Genomic DNA, 20,173 nt, shown 5'->3' with positions numbered 1-20,173 from the left:
TGAGCTAAGCTCAAAATGCCAACCATCAGACTAGTTAACAGACTGAATAAGGTATTCTAACTTGCAATGCAGCTTTAAAGTCTAAGTTGCTTGCACTTAGACTTGCACTTAGACTTTAAAGCTCTCTTCTCTCATCCCTTAACAAACACCACTTCAGCCCTTCACGTAGAAAAAGATCCATCCGCTTTATTTACGCCCTACCCTGACACCTGACGTCATGATGCTGCCCCTTTGAACGCTGACTGGTTTGACCCTTCCCGGCCACCGTGGCTGCTGCGCGTGCGCAGTTCGCTGGGGTTTGTTCTTTTTGCTGTGGGCGCAAAGCTGTCTCTGTTGTCTGGTCATCACGGCCAGAAATAAAACAGACGGAGCGCAGGGGTGTACAGTATGTAGAGGAGCTACTGTGTGGCTTGCAGCTTCCGGGGAGGTGAGGTAGACAGTTACTTCTCGGCAACTGGCCATCTCCCGGTTAATGGGAGAGAAACGTGGGCGCTGTCCGTCTCCCTTCCCTGGGTTAGTGACTGTAAGGGTTGCTGAGGGGAAATGCGTTGCTTCCCTGCCGCCTTCCTCCTGCAAGGGGAGCATGTAGCGGGACTGAGTCGTTTTTCTCTCCTTCTCCTCGCCCCTTTTGTTTGGAAAGTTTTGCACGTTCTGACAGGTTCAGTTACTCCTTGGTTGAGGGAAGCCTTTGCATTTTGTTAAGCCCGCAGGTAATTTACAGTTGGTTTCTCCCGGAGCTCAAGGAAAGCAGTTTAAAGTTTTTCAAAAATAGTAACTTCGGTTAGCCGGTCCGATAGCCTATAGTACTGCTATGCTGGTGACCTGGGTATGATCCTTATTCTTGGTTTTTAATCAGGCCACACACAGCATCGGGTGGAGAGGCAGATTTCTTGATGGTTTAGGAGTTAAAGGGATGAGTCCCTCAATTGAACCTGTTTTATGGAGATTTGTGATTTGAGCGTAGTATGAATAGGTTGGATTTATAAGAGCAAGGATTGGGGGAGATATATTAATGTGTATGCTTTTATTGGGTAGGTTTGTAAGCCAACTTGAGGAATAAGGAAAGGTGAAAATCAAGTAAATAACCCCTATTTGGGGCTAGGAGGGAATCCAACCATCACGAAGCACCAGTGAATGAGATTCACGGTGCATAATTAAGAGCCATGGCACACTTCTAAGAACTGTTGTAGTAGTGACTGTGTTATGGAGGGAGACTAAGGGAATTAAACATAGGAGCGTATCCTAGCTAGCTGTGAATGAAGGCTTCAGGCATTGCATAACAAGTTGGGGTAGGTTCCAGTTCTGCTGGAAGTCTAAAGAAGCAGAAAGAACAGGGGAAGGGGGTGTCAAAAAGTTAACTGTAAAAGTTTTAAAAGTAGATTGGCTATTGCTGCGTGCTTTAAAGTATTGTATAGTGCGCACAGTATTTTTTTAAGCAGTTTTTAGAACCACTGGGAATATGTTAGTAAGAGTGACTGTCTCACCCTCCTAAGGTAATTTATAACATTTAACATATAGCCATTTCACTTCCACAAACACAGAGTGTGTGTGTAAATTATAGGAAAGAAAAACAAATGATTACTAGTACATATATAATCAAAATTACAGGTTGTGTGCTTTTGAAATAATGTAGAGAGATGACAGGTGCAAAGTAATGTACTTAGGGAAGAAAAAACCCAAATTATAGCTACAAAATGCAATGTTCGACATTAGGAGTCACTGTTCAAAAAAGGCTCTAGGTGCCATTGTTGAAAATATGTTGAAATCTTCTCGGTGTGCAGCAACAGCTAAGAAAACAAATAGAATTCAAGGGATTGTTAGGAAAGGAATGGAGAATAAAACAGAGAATATCATAATACCTCTGTATCACTCCATGGTGTGACCTCATCTTGAGTATTGTGTTCATTTCTGGTCACCACATCTCAAGAAAGATATAGCAGAAGTAGGGAAGGTTCACCAAGATGATAAAGGGAATGTAACAATTCCCCTATGAAGAAAGGCTAAAGAGGTTAGGACTCTTTAGCTTGGAGAAGAGATGGCTGAGGGGGGATATGATAGAGGTCTATAAAATGAGTGGAATGGAACGAGTAAACAATCAGTTTATTCTTTTGAAAAGTACAAAGACAAAGGGACACACAATGAAGTTACTGGGTAATACATTTAAAACTAATAAGAGAAAATATTTTTTTTAAACTCAATGCATAATTAAGCTCTAGAATTCATTAGCAGAGGATGGGGTGAAAGCTGTTAGCATAGCTGTGTTTAAAAAAGGTTTTGACAAGTTCCTGGAGGAAAGTCCATTAACAATTAAGAGAGAGTTGCAGAAATTCATTGCTTATTCTTGGAATAAGCAGCTTGGAATCAATCTACCCTTAGGATCCTGCCAGGTACTTGTGACCTGGCTTGGCCACTCTTTGAATCAGGCTTGATGGACCCTCAGTCTGACCTAGTATGGCAAGCCTTATGTTCTTATGCTCTTCTAGCGCTATATGACATATGCAGAGTTGTACAAACACAGCAAAAAGACGTCCTTGCTCAATATAGCTTACAATGTAATAAGGCAGACATATAGGATAAGAGACTTGGGGTATTTCATAAAGCAAGACAATGGTTAAAAAAGAAAGAAAAGAAAGTTAGTTACTAAGGCAAAAAGCAGACAATCAGGCATAAAATTTAAAAGCAGCTTCAAAAAGGTTGGTCTCTAGATGAGATTTGAGCATGATGCACTATTCCAAGAACATGGCGTAGCCAGGTGGAAAGCATGGAGATAGAGGAGAGGGACACAGTGGGGCGCAGGAGGAGTGGTGGAGAGAGAGGAGAGGAGCAATAGTGATGTGCTGTAAAGGTATTTCAGTATAGCTGTTTCTGTAACTCAGTAAGTTTCTCTTGTGCCTTGAGGATGTGTAAAAAGTAATGTTTGGGTAACTTTTCTCCATGGTGTAGCATCTTACTTTAGATACGCACACTAAATTGTTATCTTGACCTCTTGTGGCACCTAAGAGCAGCATGTGTCTACCCAAGGGATTCCACATGTAAGGAGTGCATGTTGTTTTGATGAGATCTGAATCATGAAGAATATGAATCATGAAGAATATGAATTTTAACATTTAAATTTTCTGCTTTTTTTTTTTTCAATAAAGTGTGTAGTACTGAATTTTAGGTATTATTTCAATGTAGCAATTTTTTTAAGTTGGCTAACTGAAATGCTTCTTTAAAAAAAAAAAAAAATCAGCTACTGCTTCAACTAATATTTTTGCCAAATAAAAAGCCTCGCGTTATGGGATCTGTAATTTTTCACCAGATTCATCAAACGTTTATTGCTCGTAGGTATAACCATGCAGGAAAATACCAGATTTGCCTCTTCAGGAGATGATATTAAAATATGGGATCCTTCATCCATGACAGTGGTGGAGCAGTTCAATCCACATAATTCTTCACATGCGGTTACCTCATTATGTTGGAGTCGGAATAGTATCCTTTATTATGGCAGCCTGATAGCACAATTTTGGAGTTTTTGCATTTTTAATGTAGCAACTGACTGTGAATTTAAATACATCGTTGTAGGTGTTAAGGTCTTACTACTTTGTTTTCTTGTTTGTGTTCACAATGTTTAAATCTACATGCAAAAATCTATATAATCCATTCAAGAAACAGTGTCAGCAATTCAAGTACATAAAAATGTACAATATTTACAGCTGTGAAAATCTTCTGTTTGGATTATTAGGTAAGTCAAAAATATCTAATTTTGGAGCCAGTTTACTAAAGTGTATTAACATCAATAGTTAACATGGGTTAATTAGCATACATTAACAGCCCATGTTGATGGCTTGCATATGAGTTTTGTGTTAATTTACTAGCATTAGTTAGCACATTAATGTGGATATTATAAAAAATTAATTGTACCTTTTGTAGGTTTAGTTAAGTATTTGTATGTTAACAGATCTGTGTTAAGTTTTAACGTGCATTATTTATCTATGCTGTAGTAGGTAATGAGCTGTTTTCCATGCTTTTGGATCTCACTACCATAGGTTTTTGTGTTAAAATTCTTGCAAGCTAATTTATCATGTTAAAAACACCATTAATGTGTGTAAACTAGATTATGTGCACAAACAGCCCTTTAACTTTTTTTAATGCTTGCAAAACTGTTAGCACCCTTTTGTGCGCCTCTTCATTTGATCTGTGGTGACAATAACTATTTGTTGGTATACTTCTCTCAGGTCAGTTACTTAAGTTAATTCTCTTTCTCACTGGTTTTTATCAGTCACACTTTGACTGTTTTCATTCCCTTATTCCTTGTTAGATCTCATCATGTATATTCCAGTAATTATATGATATGTTGAATTAACTTATAAACATGCAAAATCGCGCAATCAGATCTTACGTCAAATTAACTTCAGTCCATTATCTCTTATTGTAGCTGGCATCTACACTATCTCTATTAGTTTAAAATGCTCAGTCTATTACAAAAAAAAGGTACCTGCTGTTTATGATCTTATTAAAAATCTAGACCAGACTGCTTATTAATTACTAAATCTTGGCTTGTGAAACTGATTCTCTGATTTTGAATAAAATATGTCCCATGATGTATGTTCCTATTTCCCAGCCTAGACTAAAGTGACGAAGTGGCGGTTTACTGGCAATTTATTAAAATGTCATTGTCTACAGTTAAGATATTTAAAGTAAGCAGTCCTTATGAAGTTTTACTTATTACTACAACAATGTTTAATCTATTTTTAGTCCAGGATTACTAAAGGCTGATCTTTCTCCTTTACTTGAAACTTTTTATCTTCATTGCCAGTTGACCTATCTAATACTATAATAACTGGAGACTTTAATTTACACCTCAATCCCATAAAGTTATCATCTCAAGCTAACATCCTGTTAGACGCTGTGTCTGGTCTAGACTGGGAACAGATGGTACAGTCTGCCACACATAAATTTGGTCACATTCTGGATCTCATTTTTATTAAGCTCTGTATTGATAAATCAGATTCCATAACCATTAATATTTACAATATACCATGATCATCTCAATTCATTAACTTGTTCAGTTATTCTGGTAACTAATTTCTACAATACTACTCAAAATGTGATTTGTAAAGCTGACCCTGAACTATTTTTAACAAATTTAATTCTCTTACTGTTAAATTTGCCTACTGATAATGTTGAGGATGCTATTACTAATTGGAACTAATGTTATTACTTTAATGGACCCTATTGTAAACCGTGGAGGTAGAAGCTTGTTTTCTGTATAACGGTATAGAAAAGTTGTATAAATAGATAAAATAAATATTGCACCAATAAGGCATATTTATTGCATGCAGCAAGCATAATGCCCCATGGCTTACTCCACAACTGAAAAAAGCATAGTCATGAAAATCGTTGGTGGGGAAACAACCCAGTGCCACAAAATGTCCTATTTGTATAAGTACAAGAAACAAATTGATATCAGAGAGAGCTTACTCAATTAAGATATCTGCAAACAGTAATCCAGCAGTGTTATTTAACATCATCTTTAATTACTGTGATCAATAACTCAGCCATATAAAACAGGAAAATTGCAATAAAATGGCATTTTTCTGTTAAAAATAAATAAATAAAAAATTGTAAATATCTTTAACAGTTTCATCTTTCATTACCAATAATATTTGCTGGAAATCCTGATGCTTCTTGGGATGCATTTGAAACAATAAGTGCCACTATACTGACACACATCTTAGCAAAAATGAAATCCTCTTCTAGTCCTTTAAATCCTTGTCCAACACCATTACTTAAATTGACCCTTGAAGAATTATCTCATCACAATGCCCATATTGTAAATCTCTCTCTCTCTCTTTCTCTTTGGGCACATTTCCAGATACACTGAAATCTGTCGTCATTACTTCTATACCTAAGAAACCATCTGCTAATTCATTAGAATTGAGTAACTTTTGACTTATATCATCTTTGACAACAATAACAAAAATAACTGAATTTAGTGGTATTACACCAGTTTAAAGATAGGGAGCGTAACTTTCAGACTTCCGCTCGGGCGTCCATATGTGCGTGTGTCGAAGCGCGCATGTTATAAAATCCGCTACCTGTGCATGCGAATGCCCTCTCTTGCTTGTAAGTTGGGGGGGATTTCAGTAGATGCACGCAGTGACGCGATAAGCCTTTTTCCCTGTTCTCACCCAGTCTGCTTCAGTAAAGGAGTGGACTCAGAAGGAACTTCCTAAACCCCCTACCTTGCCTGTCTCCCTTTTACCCAACTACTTCTAACCCCTAAAACCCCGCTAACTTCCCTATGTTTTTTTTTGTTTTACAACTTACCTGCTCTCTGGAGCAGCAGCAGGTTGTGCGGGCCGGTTGGATCCTGGCACATGCTTCAGCGGGACAGTGTCTAATGGCGCTGTCCTAGCCCGCCTGGATCCTCCCTGCGGCCCCGTCCCTTTATCGTGTAATCTTTCCAATGCAAAAATCTGTGCGGCGTGCATCTCCCCAATTCCGCGCGCATTGGGCTTTTAAAATTCAGCCTTATATTACTGATAATTCCATTGTAGATTAGCATCAATGTGGTTTCAGATGGGGTTACAGTAGATCTTGTTATCATTTGATTCCAATATTGACTTTTTTTTAGTGCTGCTTGACATAGCATTTGACACTCTCGCCCATAATATTCTGTTACAACATATGAAATCACTTGGAATTACTGGTACTGTACTAAATTGGTTTTCATCATTCTTACACAGTCGTTCTCGGCAAGTAAGAATTGGTCCTTATTCATCTTATTTGGAAAGCAGTTTCCACTGGTGTGCCTCCAGGCTCTGCTTTATCTGCCACTCTTTTCAACATTTATATTGCTTCTCTGTGTCAACTCTTCATTTCCTAGCGTGTAGCAGATGGACTCAGGACCAATGGGTATAGTGTGCTCCTGATAGTTGGTGACATCAGATTGAAATCTGACTCCATCTCCACCAGTACATATACCCCTGCAGGAAGCTCTGCTCTTCAGTATTTTCCGTCTCCATAGCAGTTCGGGACTCTATACATGCTTGCACAGCGTTAGAGTATTCAAACCAAAGAAAATTCCAAACAAGAAGAAACCTTACCTCTACAGACGAGCCACGCTCTCCTGCTGTGATACCTACGGGTCCCTCCCCCAGTTGAGAATTCCTGAGGTGATTTCCGAGATCCATCAGAGGTAGGCCTTGGTCTGGCAGGCGGTTCCCGGCATGGACTTAGCTCCCAGCAACAGGAGAGGCTGAGAGGCAGCGGGTGCAACACCGAGCACGGCGGTGAAGGTAGTCCTCCCCCCCCCCCCCCCCCCCCCCCCCAGCCGGAGACTGCCCGGAACGAAACTCTGTCTCCAAGGCTCGGAAAGCTGCACAGGTTGTCAGTCGGCGTCTGTGTTATTGGGTTGATCAACTCCGTCTGGTCCGAGGGTCCTCTCACGTGGAGACCCTTCAAGGTGGTAGCCATATTGCTCACATGGTCGCCAGCGCCATTTCCCATCGATTTGCCATCCTGTCCACCTAACCGAGCTGGGCGCACATTGGTACGTGCACGAGGGGGCCGGGCGCACAGACAGCCCCTGGGACTTTCACCAAAATTAAGGTGGTAGTAGCGGCGACGCTGAGGAAAGAGGGAATCCTCATACACCCATATGTGTACGATTGGCTGATCAGGGCAAAGTCTCCAGAGGAAAGTCATCAGGCGGTGACCAGAGTCAAGGCTCTACTGGAGAACCTCAGGTGGGTTGTCAACACAAACAAGAGCTGCCTACAGCCCTCCCAATCCCTAGAATACCTGGGAGTCCGGTTCGACACCAGACAAGACAAGGTCATTCTTCCCCCTACGAGGAGAAGAAAACTGTCGAACCAATTGCGAAACCTGCTAACAAGACCTCGCCCTAAGGTATGGGACTACCTCCAAGTCCTCGGCCTCATGATAGCAACCCTGGAAGTGGTCCCATGAGCAAGAGCTCACATGCAACCGCTACAGTGCTCCCTATTGTCATGGTGGAACCCGATGTCCCAGGACTACTCAGTTCGCCTGCAGCTCCCGGAGGAGGTGCGGAACCAGCTCCAATGGTGGCTATAAGAAGACCATCTTAGCAAGGGAGTAAGGCTATCCCCACCGACCTGGATCTTGCTCACCACGGACGCAAGCCTACGAGGGTGGGGAGCCCACCTCCAGGAACTGACGGCCCAAGGGCAATGGGACAAGGAAGAGTCGGGATGGAACATCAACAGACTCCGGGCTGTCAGACTAGCCTGCATATGGTTCAGTCACAGACTCCGGGGCAAATCTGTCAGTCATGTCAGACAATGCCACAACAGTTGCCTATATCAACCGGCAGGGAGGAATTAGAAGCCAACAGGTGTCCCTTGAAATAGATCCTGTAATGGCGTGGGCGGAAGCAAACCTACAAGGGATCTCAGCCGCCAACATCGCGGGAAAAGACAACGTCCCTGCGGACTACCTCAGCAGAGAAAGTCTAGACCCAGGGGAATGGAAGCTGTCGACCACAGCCTTCCAGTTGATAGTAAACCGCTGGGGAACCCCAGCCATGAATCTCCTGGCAACCCGGTCCAACGCCCAAGTTCCCAACTTCTTCAGTCGCAGACGAAAACCACAATCCCAAGGGATCAATGCCCTTGTCCAGACCTGGCCACAAGAAGACCTGCTATACACCTTCCCCCCCCCCCCCCCCCCCCCCCCCCCCCGTGGCCACTACTGGGCGGGATCATCTGCAAGATAGAGCACCACAGGGGGCTAGTACTTCTAGTGGCCCCGGACTGGCCAAGAAGGCCGTGGTATGCAGACATGCAAAGACTCGTGACGGGGAGCCCTCTCCCTCTACCTCCACACAGGGATCTGCTCCAGCAAGGCTCGATCCTCCACGAAGACCCAACTTGATTCTCTCTTACGGTGTGGCCATTGAGAGGACACGCCTGAAGAAGAGTGGATACTCGAGGGCGGTGATTGACACCTTGCTCCGAGCACGCAAGTTCTCCACATCACTGACCTACATATGAATATGGAGAACATTCGAAGCTTGGTGCGAAGACCGTGACATCCTTCCGCGAACAGTCAAAATTCGCACGATCCTGGAATTTCCGCAGGATGGATTACAGAAGGGGTTGTCTCTCAACTCCATCAAGGTTCAGGTGGCCGCTCTGGCCTGCTTCGGAGCCAAAGTGGAAGGCACCAGCCTAGCATCTCATCCGGACGTCTCCCGCTTCCTGAGACGGGTCAAGCAGATTCGACCACCCCTAAAGTGGCTGGTACCCCTATGGAACCTCAATCTAGTACTAGACTTCCTAGCAGGAGCCTCCTTCAGACCTATCCAAGGTCTGCCTCTACGACTCCTAACCTTGAAGACGGCATTCCTAGTGGCAATATGTTCGGCCTGTCGCATCTCCGAACTTCAAACACTATCCTGCCGCGAATCGTTCCTCAGGTTCACACCGGGATCCATACAGCTACGTACAGTCCCCTCCTTCCTCCCAAAAGTGGTTTCTCACTTCCATCTCGCTGCCATCTCCAGACGAGCATATGGACTTGGAAAAATCTCGCTGCCTTCGCCATCTTAACGTCGGCAAACTTCTAGTCCGATACCTAGAAAGGTCGGAATCTGTACGAAAGATGGACCACCTATTTGTCCTTCACAGCGGGAAGAAACAAGGGGAAGCGGCCTCGCGGGCAGCCATAGCCCGCTGGATCAAAGAAGTAATCAAGGCAGTCTACGTAGAGGCAGGCAAGCCCCCACCTCTACAAGTCAAGGCCCATTCCACTAGAGCCCAGGCAGTGTCCTGGGCGAAAAACCAAGATGCTGTCACCTGTCGAGATCTGTCGGGCGGTGACATGGTCCTCCATTCACACCGTCTCTAGGTTCTACCGCCTGGATGTTCAGGCGCGGGAGGACACAGCATTTGCAAGGGCAGTACTAAGTGAGCCACGGGCAGCCTCCCACCCGGTTCAGGAGTAGCTTTTGTAAATCCCATTGGTCCTGAGTCCATCTGCTACATGCTAGGAAATGGAGAAATTACTTACCTGATAATTTCGTTTTCCTTAGTGTAGACAGATGGACTCTGTATCCTGCCCACGGCTGCTGCCAAACACGGAACCTCTGGTGACAATCCCCAAGAGCAAGACAAGTACGGGTAAGCCACGCTTTCCTTTAGTTAAGACACCCATAGTTACCGGGTGTCAGAGTTCCTCGGTTGAAGTGCACTGGCGGTCTCTCCAGCTATAGCCCACATCAACCAGTTCAAGTTAATCACGTTAATCAAGTTATCCAGATACACATATATCCACAATTGCTTTTCGAAGAGAATACTGACGAGCAGAGCTTCCTACAGGGGTATATGTACTGGTGGTGATGTCAGATTGAAATCTGAGCCAGTCTCCAGCTGCTATCAGGAGCACACTATACCCATTGGTCCTGAGTCCATCTGTTTACACTAAGGAAAATAAAATTATCAGGTAAGTAATTTCTCCATTTCTCTCAGCATATGTTATAAAATATATGCTGATGACATTCAGTTCTTTATACCATACAATTCATCTTGGGAAAATACTCGTGTCAATATGCATTAATTCAGTAAAAAGTTGGTTAATTCATAATAGATTGAAACTTAATATAGCTAAAACTGAAATAATCCTATTTGTTGTAAAATATTCCACATCTGAAATTCCAGTTTCATTAGACTTTGATGGGCATTGCATTCCAATTACTCATAGAGCCTGGAACCTTGGCATAATAGATTCCTCACTTTCAATGCAATATCACATATCAACAGTTGTAAAATCTTCATTTTACAAATTATATTTGCTAAAAAGCCTAAAACCATTGCTCGATACATACAATTTTCATACAGTATTGCAGACTTTCATACTAAATAATTTAATTACTGCGATTCACTATACCTAGGTCTTCCTGCATTTGTTATTCATTCTCTACAGTTGATCCTAAGCTCAGCTGCTCGTATTGTTACAAATAATCATCTACATGGGCACATTACTCCTGCACTGTATGCATTACACTGGCTTCCCATCACTCAATGTATTCAGTATTAAATATTAACCATGATATCCAGTTCGTTAAAACAGGAATCTTTAACATGGCTGTGCTCATTATTGCACTTTATACATGGCTACTATTCAATTAAAATCTGCCAATTAAAAAAAATTACTAGAAGTCCCTGCAATAAAAATCGCAAGAAACCGCGCTTTTTCCATTGCTTGGCTAAATTATGGAACAGTCTTCCAGAATCATTGAGAATGACCCCTGACAGAATTTAAAAAGAACCTAAAAACTTATGTTTAAACAAACTTTCAATATATAATATCTTCAGGCTTTATTTTCTGATGAAACGATATTACATCTAGGAACATAAATGCTGGGTTATGCTTTTTGTAATTGTATGATTTATTTTGATATTTTCCTATCTTATTGTTTTTTTTAATATATCTACCATTTTATGGTTTTTACTTTGTCTGATTTTATTTGTTTACAATGTAACATTCAAAATTAAAATTAAACTGCCCTGAGTAACATTTTGTAGGTAGCGGTGTATGACTTTTAAAATAAATGAATACATTGGCCTCTAAATAATCCAGCTTTAGAAACATTGATACAGTGAAGACATGCCATTGGTAGCTATGCTCCAAGCCCAGAGTTCCTCTCCTAGTTGTTTATAAATTAAATGGTGAGCATTGACTTCAGCATTATAATCCTTTCTACAGAATTAATCCATATAATCTCAGGATGGATTATTGAATCACAGGAGAAAGGAGGTTAAAGAGAATACTTTTTTCTCAGTTTAATTATGTTACACATATTAAACCAACATTAAAAATTAAGTTTTAGTAATGACAAGCAGGACAGAACATTCCTGCATTTTTATTTATGGAGGTAATCGTGTAAGTGTAGTCCGGAGCTTATCCTGCCTTCTGATGGGATGAGTGCTTTAGGAAACAGTACAGTATTTTCACTGATATGTAGGTATGTATATATATTCTTACACTTTTTAAAAATTAAAATAGAAAATTCTTCAACCTCCCACCTTTCTTGCCGCCAAATAGTGTTTCATCTAGTTTGATTGAAAATAAACTTGAACATTTTAGGGGCCTATTCCTCAACCTTAAAATTAAACCTTTTTTTTGTGGTTTAGACTTTTTTCCTATTTGTATACTTGGACTGCTAGAGTGCAGTTTCTTCTTCATACCAGTTTTAGAAGTTGGTTAGAATTTGTAACACTATACAAGCTCCCACCTTGTCAGTGTATGTGGAAGTTTAGTTGCCTTTTTTACAGAAGAGTTCAGGTATAACATTTGTGAAATGAAACTTAGCCCCTGTATTGCAGATGTATCTGTCTGGCCTATTACAGTCCATTACTGATTAAGGCAAATGGAGTAGAAAGCTCAGTGTATGACTGATCTCCCATCATTGAACAACAGTTATAATAACCAATGAATACCATCTGGTTGACTAATGTTGCCATTTAAAGAAAGGGAAAACACAAGATAAATTGAGCATGTTAGAATATATATGCTTTGTGTTTTTAAGATGAATGCACGGAAAAACAATCCCTGTCGATACCAGATATTAGAATGAAAAGCATTTGGCAGGGAAAAAAAAAAAGAAAATCCAGCAATCAGCAGAATAAAAAAAATTCAACAGATCAAATTATACTAGGTATACACTGAGGAAAGGATAGCCCCTTGAAATATGGATTCTTAAACTTCACCTTTATAATAAAATTTGAACTGGAGAAATTACTCCGATTGTTGTCATTTTTTGTTTCTGTGTAGGGTAGGGTGTTCCTTTATTTTTAGTATACTTTTTGTGGAAAAAGATATTTTAAATATTTCATATCTTTCCTTGGTTCCATGATTATTTGCTTAGCAAATAACCAAAAAGATTCTGGCAATGACAAGGTGAACACACCATGCAACCACAGGATCTAATTTTTACAGATTGACATTATTCTTCTGCTTTAGTGTGGCGCTTCTGGGGTATGCTTTAGCATGGTGCACACATTGGCCGCATTTAAAAGGTTGTTTAGTTTTGTATTATCTGCTTCCTTAGTGAATAAATGGGGCAGCATAATGGGGCAAATCCTTAAACTTACGCGAGGGCACAGATATGTTCGTGCAACCCGGCACGAACACATCTACGCCCGATTTTATAACCTGCGCGCGCAGGGGGGTGCACAATTGTGCACCAACCTACGCCTGCCTTGCCCACGCCGCTGTGCCGGAGCACTCGGCCACAACCCTGGCCCGCCGCCACGCCCCACCGGTCAGCCCCTTATTCGAAGCCCCAGGACATAACGCGCGTCCCGGGGCTTGTGCGCGCCGCCGAGCCTATGCAAGATAGGCTCTGCGCGCGTAGGGGGAGCTTGGGACAGGTTTTCGGGGGTTAAGCTCGTACCCCTTTGAAAATCTGCCCCAATGTTAATTTGACGCACATGTTGTGCTGGTGATGTCCTGCATAGATATTTAGAAATTGATAGTAGACAAAAAGGGACATCAGATTTATCCGCTCAGTCTGTTTCTGAATTATTTCAAAAACAGAAATTTATGAGAATTCTTTGGCTAAGGGCATCATTGTCCATTCTGGGTTTTCATCTGTTATATCTATATCTCAGGACCATTAACTACATAAGCAGTCCAGAAATGATATAGAAGTTCTGCTGTTTATTATGATGGAAGTATATGTGACTCATTCCTTTAAAAATAAATTCATTAAAAAAGGTGGAAAGAGGTTGTCATTTGCTTGTTCTGATGGACCATTTCTCCATGGCAAGATTAAGAGAATTTATAAAACCATACCTGGGAAGGGGTACCTACAGGGCACAAAACCTTTAAGTAAAAGATCAATCCAAAACACTTTTTTTTTTTTTCTTTGGTTTTAAATCAAAAATGTTTACAGCTTATTCTCAAGTTCAGTAACCTTTCTTAGTCCTTCTTTTGGACTTTAACCCAAATACTATTACTTTAAATGTTTGCAGAGCCTATAGGAGCATTTCATGACTTATATTGCATGGTCCATAACTTTTGATTCAGATCATTTTCTGGTCAGTGCTTCTGGCAGTGGTGATAAAATAGTTGTTTCAAGCTGCAAGTCAAAACCTGTTCCACTTTTAGAGCTTGCTGAAGGGGTAAGTATAATTTTGAATTTCTGATTATTTTTTTCAGCCTTTTGTGTATGTTCCAAGTGCTTATAAATCACATAGGGTAGGAAGACGTGTGATTACTGCTAAGAGCAAGTTCACTATTTTTGTAAACGTGCTTTAAAATGAGAATTAATTCATAAAGCACCTGTTCTGGGAAAGTCTTGTATGCAAGCTGTGACCCATTCCCAGAAAAGTTCTATGGCCACATCAAAAGTAGAAGGCAGATTTAAAACACATTGAGAATCTGAAATTAACGTAGGAAATCTTTTGTGTCATTGTCATTTACAGTACTGTGTAATGAAATTAAGGCAAATGAGTAAGAATTTTAAAATATAATTTTTGATGGAACTTTGTTTTACTTAGCATGTGATCTTGTGCTTAACTATGCAATTAGCTGTAGTTTCTGAAGTTTTGGAGATGGTTTAGGGCTAAGTTTTCAAAAACTGCACTTGCACAGAATCTGACATTAGGTAATTTTAGATTTGAAGCTTGAGAGAGCTATTTTAGTGGGAAATCTGGAGGCATGTTTTTCCTTTAGAAATCCATATATAGTTTTCAAAACAATGGGCATCTAAATGTTTAGTCTTTTGTTGGTTAAACCCTCACCAAGTGTTTCTATAGCTTTTAAAAAAAAATCTTTCAACAATTTCAACTTTAGATACAAAATGCCACAAATTATTTTTTTTTATTTGAATTCCGTACGTTTTTGTGTTTGTTTTTTTTAATTTCAAGCTTTTGTATTAATTTCAAATAAACTATCCAACAAACAATAAGTGGTAACATATAATCTTATCACAATAGTAAAACAATGTTGCAGGGCCCAGATTTTACTACAAATTGACCATTATGCTCCGCCCTAGCAGCTTCGTATTTGTATAACACTGAAATAATATACCACCTCAATCAGGTCAGTGGTTTGTTTTTTTTTTTGTTTTTTTTTCCCCCCCCTGTAATACAAAATTATCTGTTTTCCTAGCACCCATACAGATGGATTCAGGACCAGTAGGTTATGCATGTCTACCAGCAGATGGATGTCATAGTATATATACTCTGCAGTGACATCAGCCTGCCAGTATTCTCCATCTCTAGCAGATGGTGGACTTGCTTCTCCCTACTGGGGATTGCTTTAGATTTTAGAAGGAGAAATAAAAGGAAAATGAATCTCCCTGCTCTCCTGAGTGATACCAAATGGTCCCTCCCCTAGTTGAGAATTCCTAAGGTGATTTCTGTGGTCCCTCAGATGAGTGCCTTGGTCTGGTAGCTGGCTTTTCATCCGGCATGGACCTAGCTGTTGGTAAGCTGATAGGCAGCGGGTGCAGGAAGCTGAGTGCGGCGGTGATGGTATATGCCCTCTCCCCCCGCAACTGGAGATTCTTTGCACTCAGCCAGGAAGGGCTGAGCTCAGGTAAGTTTTAAATGGTGCTTATAACTAAGGAACTTAAATTGCTTTCCCTGTGCGCTGCCTGCCATATTCAAGCATCTCAGCTTGGCGTGCCCTCTAACTTGTGCCAGTGCTGTTTAAAGGCTCAGGGAGAATTATCTTCTTCTGATTTTACTATGCCTAGTTCTTCTCAGCCTGATGAGGGTTTGGGTAAAGATATGTCAGGAGGGACGCCTGATATGGGAACTCCCTTAACTGGATCTTCAGTGGGGGAAGGTAGCTCAGTGGGTAAAGCACAAGTTCCCCCTGGTTTTGGCATGGATTCTTCTGCCTTTTCTTAGGTAGAATTTTTTTCAAGGATTGCAGAAAGACTAAATGAATTCTTTGCTTCCGTGTTTACTAATGAATATGTTGGAGATACCAGTTCCGGAGATGAGTCAGACGAACTGAACGAAATCACTGTGAACCTGGAAGATGTAGTAGGCCAGATTGACAAACTAAAAAGTAACAAATCACCTGGACTGGATGGTATGCATCCTAAGGTACTGAAGGAACTAAAAAATGACATTTCTGATCTATTAGTTACAATTTGTAACCTTTCATTAAAATCATCCATTGTACCTGAAGACTGGAGGGTGGCCAATGTAACCCCAATATTTATAAAAGGCACTAGGGGTGATCTAGGTAACTATAGACCAGTGAGCCTGACTTCAGTGCCGGGAAAAATAGTGGAAACTATTCTCAAGATCAAAATCGTAGAGAATATAGAAAGACATGGTTTAATGGATCACAGTCAACATGGATTTACCCAAGGGAAGTCTTGCCTAACAAATCTGCTTCGTTGTTTTGAAGGGTCAATAAACATGTGGATAAAGGTGAACCAGTAGATGTAGTGTATTTGGATTTTCAGAAGGCGTTTGACAAAGTCCCTCATGAGAGGCTTCTACGAAAACTAGAAAGTCATGGGATAGGAGGTGATGTCCTTTCGTTGATTACAAACTGGTTAAAAGACAGGAAACAGAGAGTAGGATTAAATGGTCAATTTTCTCAGTGGAAAAGGGTAAACAGTGGAGTGCCTCAGGGTCTGTACTTGGACCGGCGCTTATACCAGGAAAAAGATCTAGGCATCATAGTGGATAATACTTTAAAATCGTCGGCTCAGTGTGCTGCAGCAGTGAAAAAAAAAAAAAACCCAAACAGAATGTTAGGGAATGGTTAATAAAACGGAAAATGTAATAATGCCTCTATATCGCTCCATGGTGAGACCGCACCTTGAATACTGTGTACAATTCTGGTCGCTGCATCTTAAAAAAAAATAGTTGCAATGGAGAAGGTACAAAGAAGGGCAACCAAAATGATATAGGGGATGGAGCAGCTCCCCTATGAGGAAAGGCTGAAGAGATTAGGCCTGTTCAGCTTGGAGAAGAGACGGCTGAGGGGGGATATGATAGAGGTCTTTAAGCTCATGAGAGGTCTTGAACGAGTAGATGTGGATTGGTTATTTACACTTTCGGATATTAGAAGGACCAGGGGGCATTCCATGAAGTTAGCAAGTAGCACATTTAAGACTAATCGGAGAAAATTCTTTTTCACTCAACGCACAATTCAGCTCTGGAATTTGTTGCCAGAGGATGTAGTTAGTGCAGTTAGTGTTGCTGGGTTCAAAAAAGATTTGGATAAGTTGTTGGAGGAGAAGTCCATTACCTGCTATTAATCAAGTTTACTTACGGGCCGATACAGTAAGGACTCGTAAGAAAAAGTGGGGCAGTGCCGGGCGCCCGCTTGTTTGACGTGCGCACATTTTGGTTCACAAGCCGCTCGATTCAGTATTCAAATTAGATGCAAATCCAAGCGGCGGTAAACGAGCGTCCAAAGCGCGTCAATGAAGCGGTAAGCATTCGCAGTCCATTTTACTGTATAGAGCGGTATACAGCGCCTATAAAGTATCCAGGGTGCGCTGGTACTTGTCATTTCACCAGGTAAGTGGATGGTTCTTTTCTACATGATCGGAGGCCCCGCTGCCTTGAGCGCTGTTCATGGACGTCCGAGGTCGGGGCTTCCGTTCATGGACCTTCCCGCCTGTATCCGGGCGTCCATGATCATAGGCCGGACGTCCAAAGTCGGGGCTTCCATTCATGGACGTTCCTGCCTCCGCTGGACCCCGGAACCTCAGGACGCCTAGCAGACGCCGGATGAAGGCATCCGTAGAGGCGTCTGTATAGGTGCCCATAGAGGCGTCCATGCCTCCGCTGGACCATGGAACCTCAGGACGCCTAGCAGACAGATGAAGGCCTGGCAAGCCTCCCATCTCTCCGGCGTCCATAGATGCGTCCATGTCCGGAGCCTCAGAGATGCCCAGAGATGGTTGGTATACTTGAACCCAAACAGAATACATACCTCCTCCGGTCTTGCTGCTGGGTTCTCCAGTTGGATGGGTCCAACAATCTGCTGAGCATTTCGAGCATTTCTCATTCGAGCATTTCTTATTCTGCTTCTCAACCGAATGAAAAATAGCGCCAGAGCCAATATATGCATGTTGTCCATGGCGCTGTCCGGTACGAAGCTGACTGAACACCACACTAATGCCAGGGTCAGGGTAGGTGGTAAATATGCAGGTTAAAGACGCGGTAAATAAGCGGGTTAAAAAGGCGATAATTTGGGCACATGTTACTGTATCGGAGGGAATAGCTAATCCGATCATTAACATATCATATGCATATGGCGGGCGGAAAGGGATACGCGTCTTTTTCTGCAAGAATAAGGATGCGTAAAAGCCGATACTGAATCGTGGGTTTGCCTTACGCGCTCAAAATGCGCGTCCAAAGCGGGTTAAAAAACGGGCAACCGCGGCCACGCTTTACTGTATCGGCCTGTTAGGGAATAGCCACTGCTATTAATTGCATCAGTAGCATGGGATCTTCTTGGTGTTTGGGTAATTGCCAGGTTCATGTGGCCTGGTTTGGTCTCTGTTGGAAACAGGATGCTGGGCTTGATGGACCCTTGGTCTGACCCAGCATGGCAATTTCTTATGTTCTTATGTTTCTTATGTACTTCTCATAGGAACATCGCCGCTGCTGCCACCGTCTTCACTTTTGCTGTTTTGCCCTGAATTGTGAAAGACAACCCAAAAGGGAAAAGCCAATGATCACTCACATCTTCTCTTCAGGACTGTAATTATAGGTTTGAATTGCTGATGTTTCCTTATGGTTATTGGTGACAAGTCTTGGAAAATCTCAACTGTCTGGTCTCTCCATAGTATTAGCCCCATTTTTCTGGCCAGCTGGGCAATCCTTTCCTTGACTGCGAAAGTATGGAAGAATGCAGTAATATCACATGCAAATTTCCACGCTGTGCACCAAGTGACCCGTGGGCCCTCTCCAACTTAATTGTGGGCTCATTTTCCAACATTCCCTCAACTTCCAGGACCATGGAGCAGATACTGCAGACAATTTGAAAATGGTCTCCAAATTCATCTGCTTCCTGTATACCATGCAAGCGAAGGTTTGCCCTACAGGATCTGTTTTCCAGGTCTTCTAGTTTCTCCTCCATATCGCCCGATTTCATAAACACTGCCAGCGCTTCCCTGTAGCTGAGCACATCTGCGGCCTGGTCATCTAGGTGAGTGTCTGTTTCCTCCACTCTCTGCCCCAGTTCTACTACTTTGCCCCACAATTCAGTGACCATTGTGCCAAATTTGGCCTTAATACCAGCCTTATCCTGCCTCACTTCTGAAAACCATTTTTTAAAGTTGGCCCGTAAAGGCACGCCAGATTCGTCCCCGTTCCAACTGGCGATGTCCATATCCGGGGTGCAACTTGCGGCCCCTTCCTCTCAGCCATCTTCCTCCACTTCCTCGAGGCCTGTTGCTTGCACTACCTCCTGATTTGTAAAGAAGTGCTTCAGATCGGGTTGTTTTCTTTTCATTGACATCTTGGCACCTTCGTGCAACGCCAGCACCATCTAAGGGAAATTGTAGAGAGTTCGGTGTACTATGATGGCTAAAGATAGCTAGGTAGGGGAAGGAGCCACAGACTTAAGCCGCCATCTCCTCTGATGTCACTTCCTCCTCAGCAGAACATTTCTGAGAGGAAATATAATATACTTTGTGCATCTGAGGCATATTCTAAGGTACAATTTTTCATTTTCAGAAAAATATCTTTTAACCATTTCAAGTGGGGAAACAAACTTTTTGGAAAAAATTTACAAAGCACAAATTCCTAGATCTAATAGAATTTTCAAACATCTCCATCCACATACGTAATGAAGCATTATCTTTTATTAACACATTTTGAAAAGATTGACTTTCAGAAACCCAATTAGAGAGGGAAGTGTCTAATCCAATAATGATTGATGATGCTCGATTGGAGCAGAAGCATTGGCAGAAAAAGTACAAAATTTAGCTCACACCCCTCAAGAATACCTTCTACCTGTTGCAAGGAGGAAGCAAGATCATTTAAAGAAATATTTTGAGAGGACATTTTAGCACCTCTGTGAAGGGCAGAAAATACAACAGAAGACAAAGTCACAGATATTGGTTGAGACGAAGAAGAGACAGATGACACAGACTCACTCCCAGAAGTTAGAACTTCTCTGTCCAGAACAGGAGATCATGGCAAAACTTACT

General features: G+C 41.9%; 1 protein-coding gene across 4 annotated transcripts in view; it reads left to right on the top strand.

The window, feature by feature from the left end:
* Positions 1 to 230: 230 nt before the first annotated feature.
* The window catches only part of NEDD1 (NEDD1 gamma-tubulin ring complex targeting factor), a 123,135-nt gene continuing 103,192 nt past the window's right edge, over positions 231 to 20,173 (top strand). Inside the window, exons 1-3 of one of the 4 annotated variants that reach the window (XM_029601551.1) lie at positions 231 to 427; positions 3,328 to 3,471; positions 14,059 to 14,153. In XM_029601551.1, coding sequence (XP_029457411.1) covers positions 3,336 to 3,471; positions 14,059 to 14,153 — 231 coding nt within the window. In that variant the 5' untranslated portion in view covers positions 231 to 427; positions 3,328 to 3,335. Of the gene's footprint in view, positions 428 to 492; positions 514 to 547; positions 711 to 743; positions 1,494 to 3,327; positions 3,472 to 14,058; positions 14,154 to 20,173 lie in introns of those variants that run through there. The other 3 variants (XM_029601555.1, XM_029601552.1, XM_029601554.1) reach the window with 3 other exon arrangements.

This window comes from Rhinatrema bivittatum, chromosome 4 (assembly GCF_901001135.1).
Source record: "Rhinatrema bivittatum chromosome 4, aRhiBiv1.1, whole genome shotgun sequence".
Lineage (NCBI taxonomy): Eukaryota > Metazoa > Chordata > Amphibia > Gymnophiona > Rhinatrematidae > Rhinatrema > Rhinatrema bivittatum.
The sequence above is the reverse complement of the archived record's forward strand: the minus strand, read 5'-3'. Positions and strand labels throughout refer to the sequence as shown.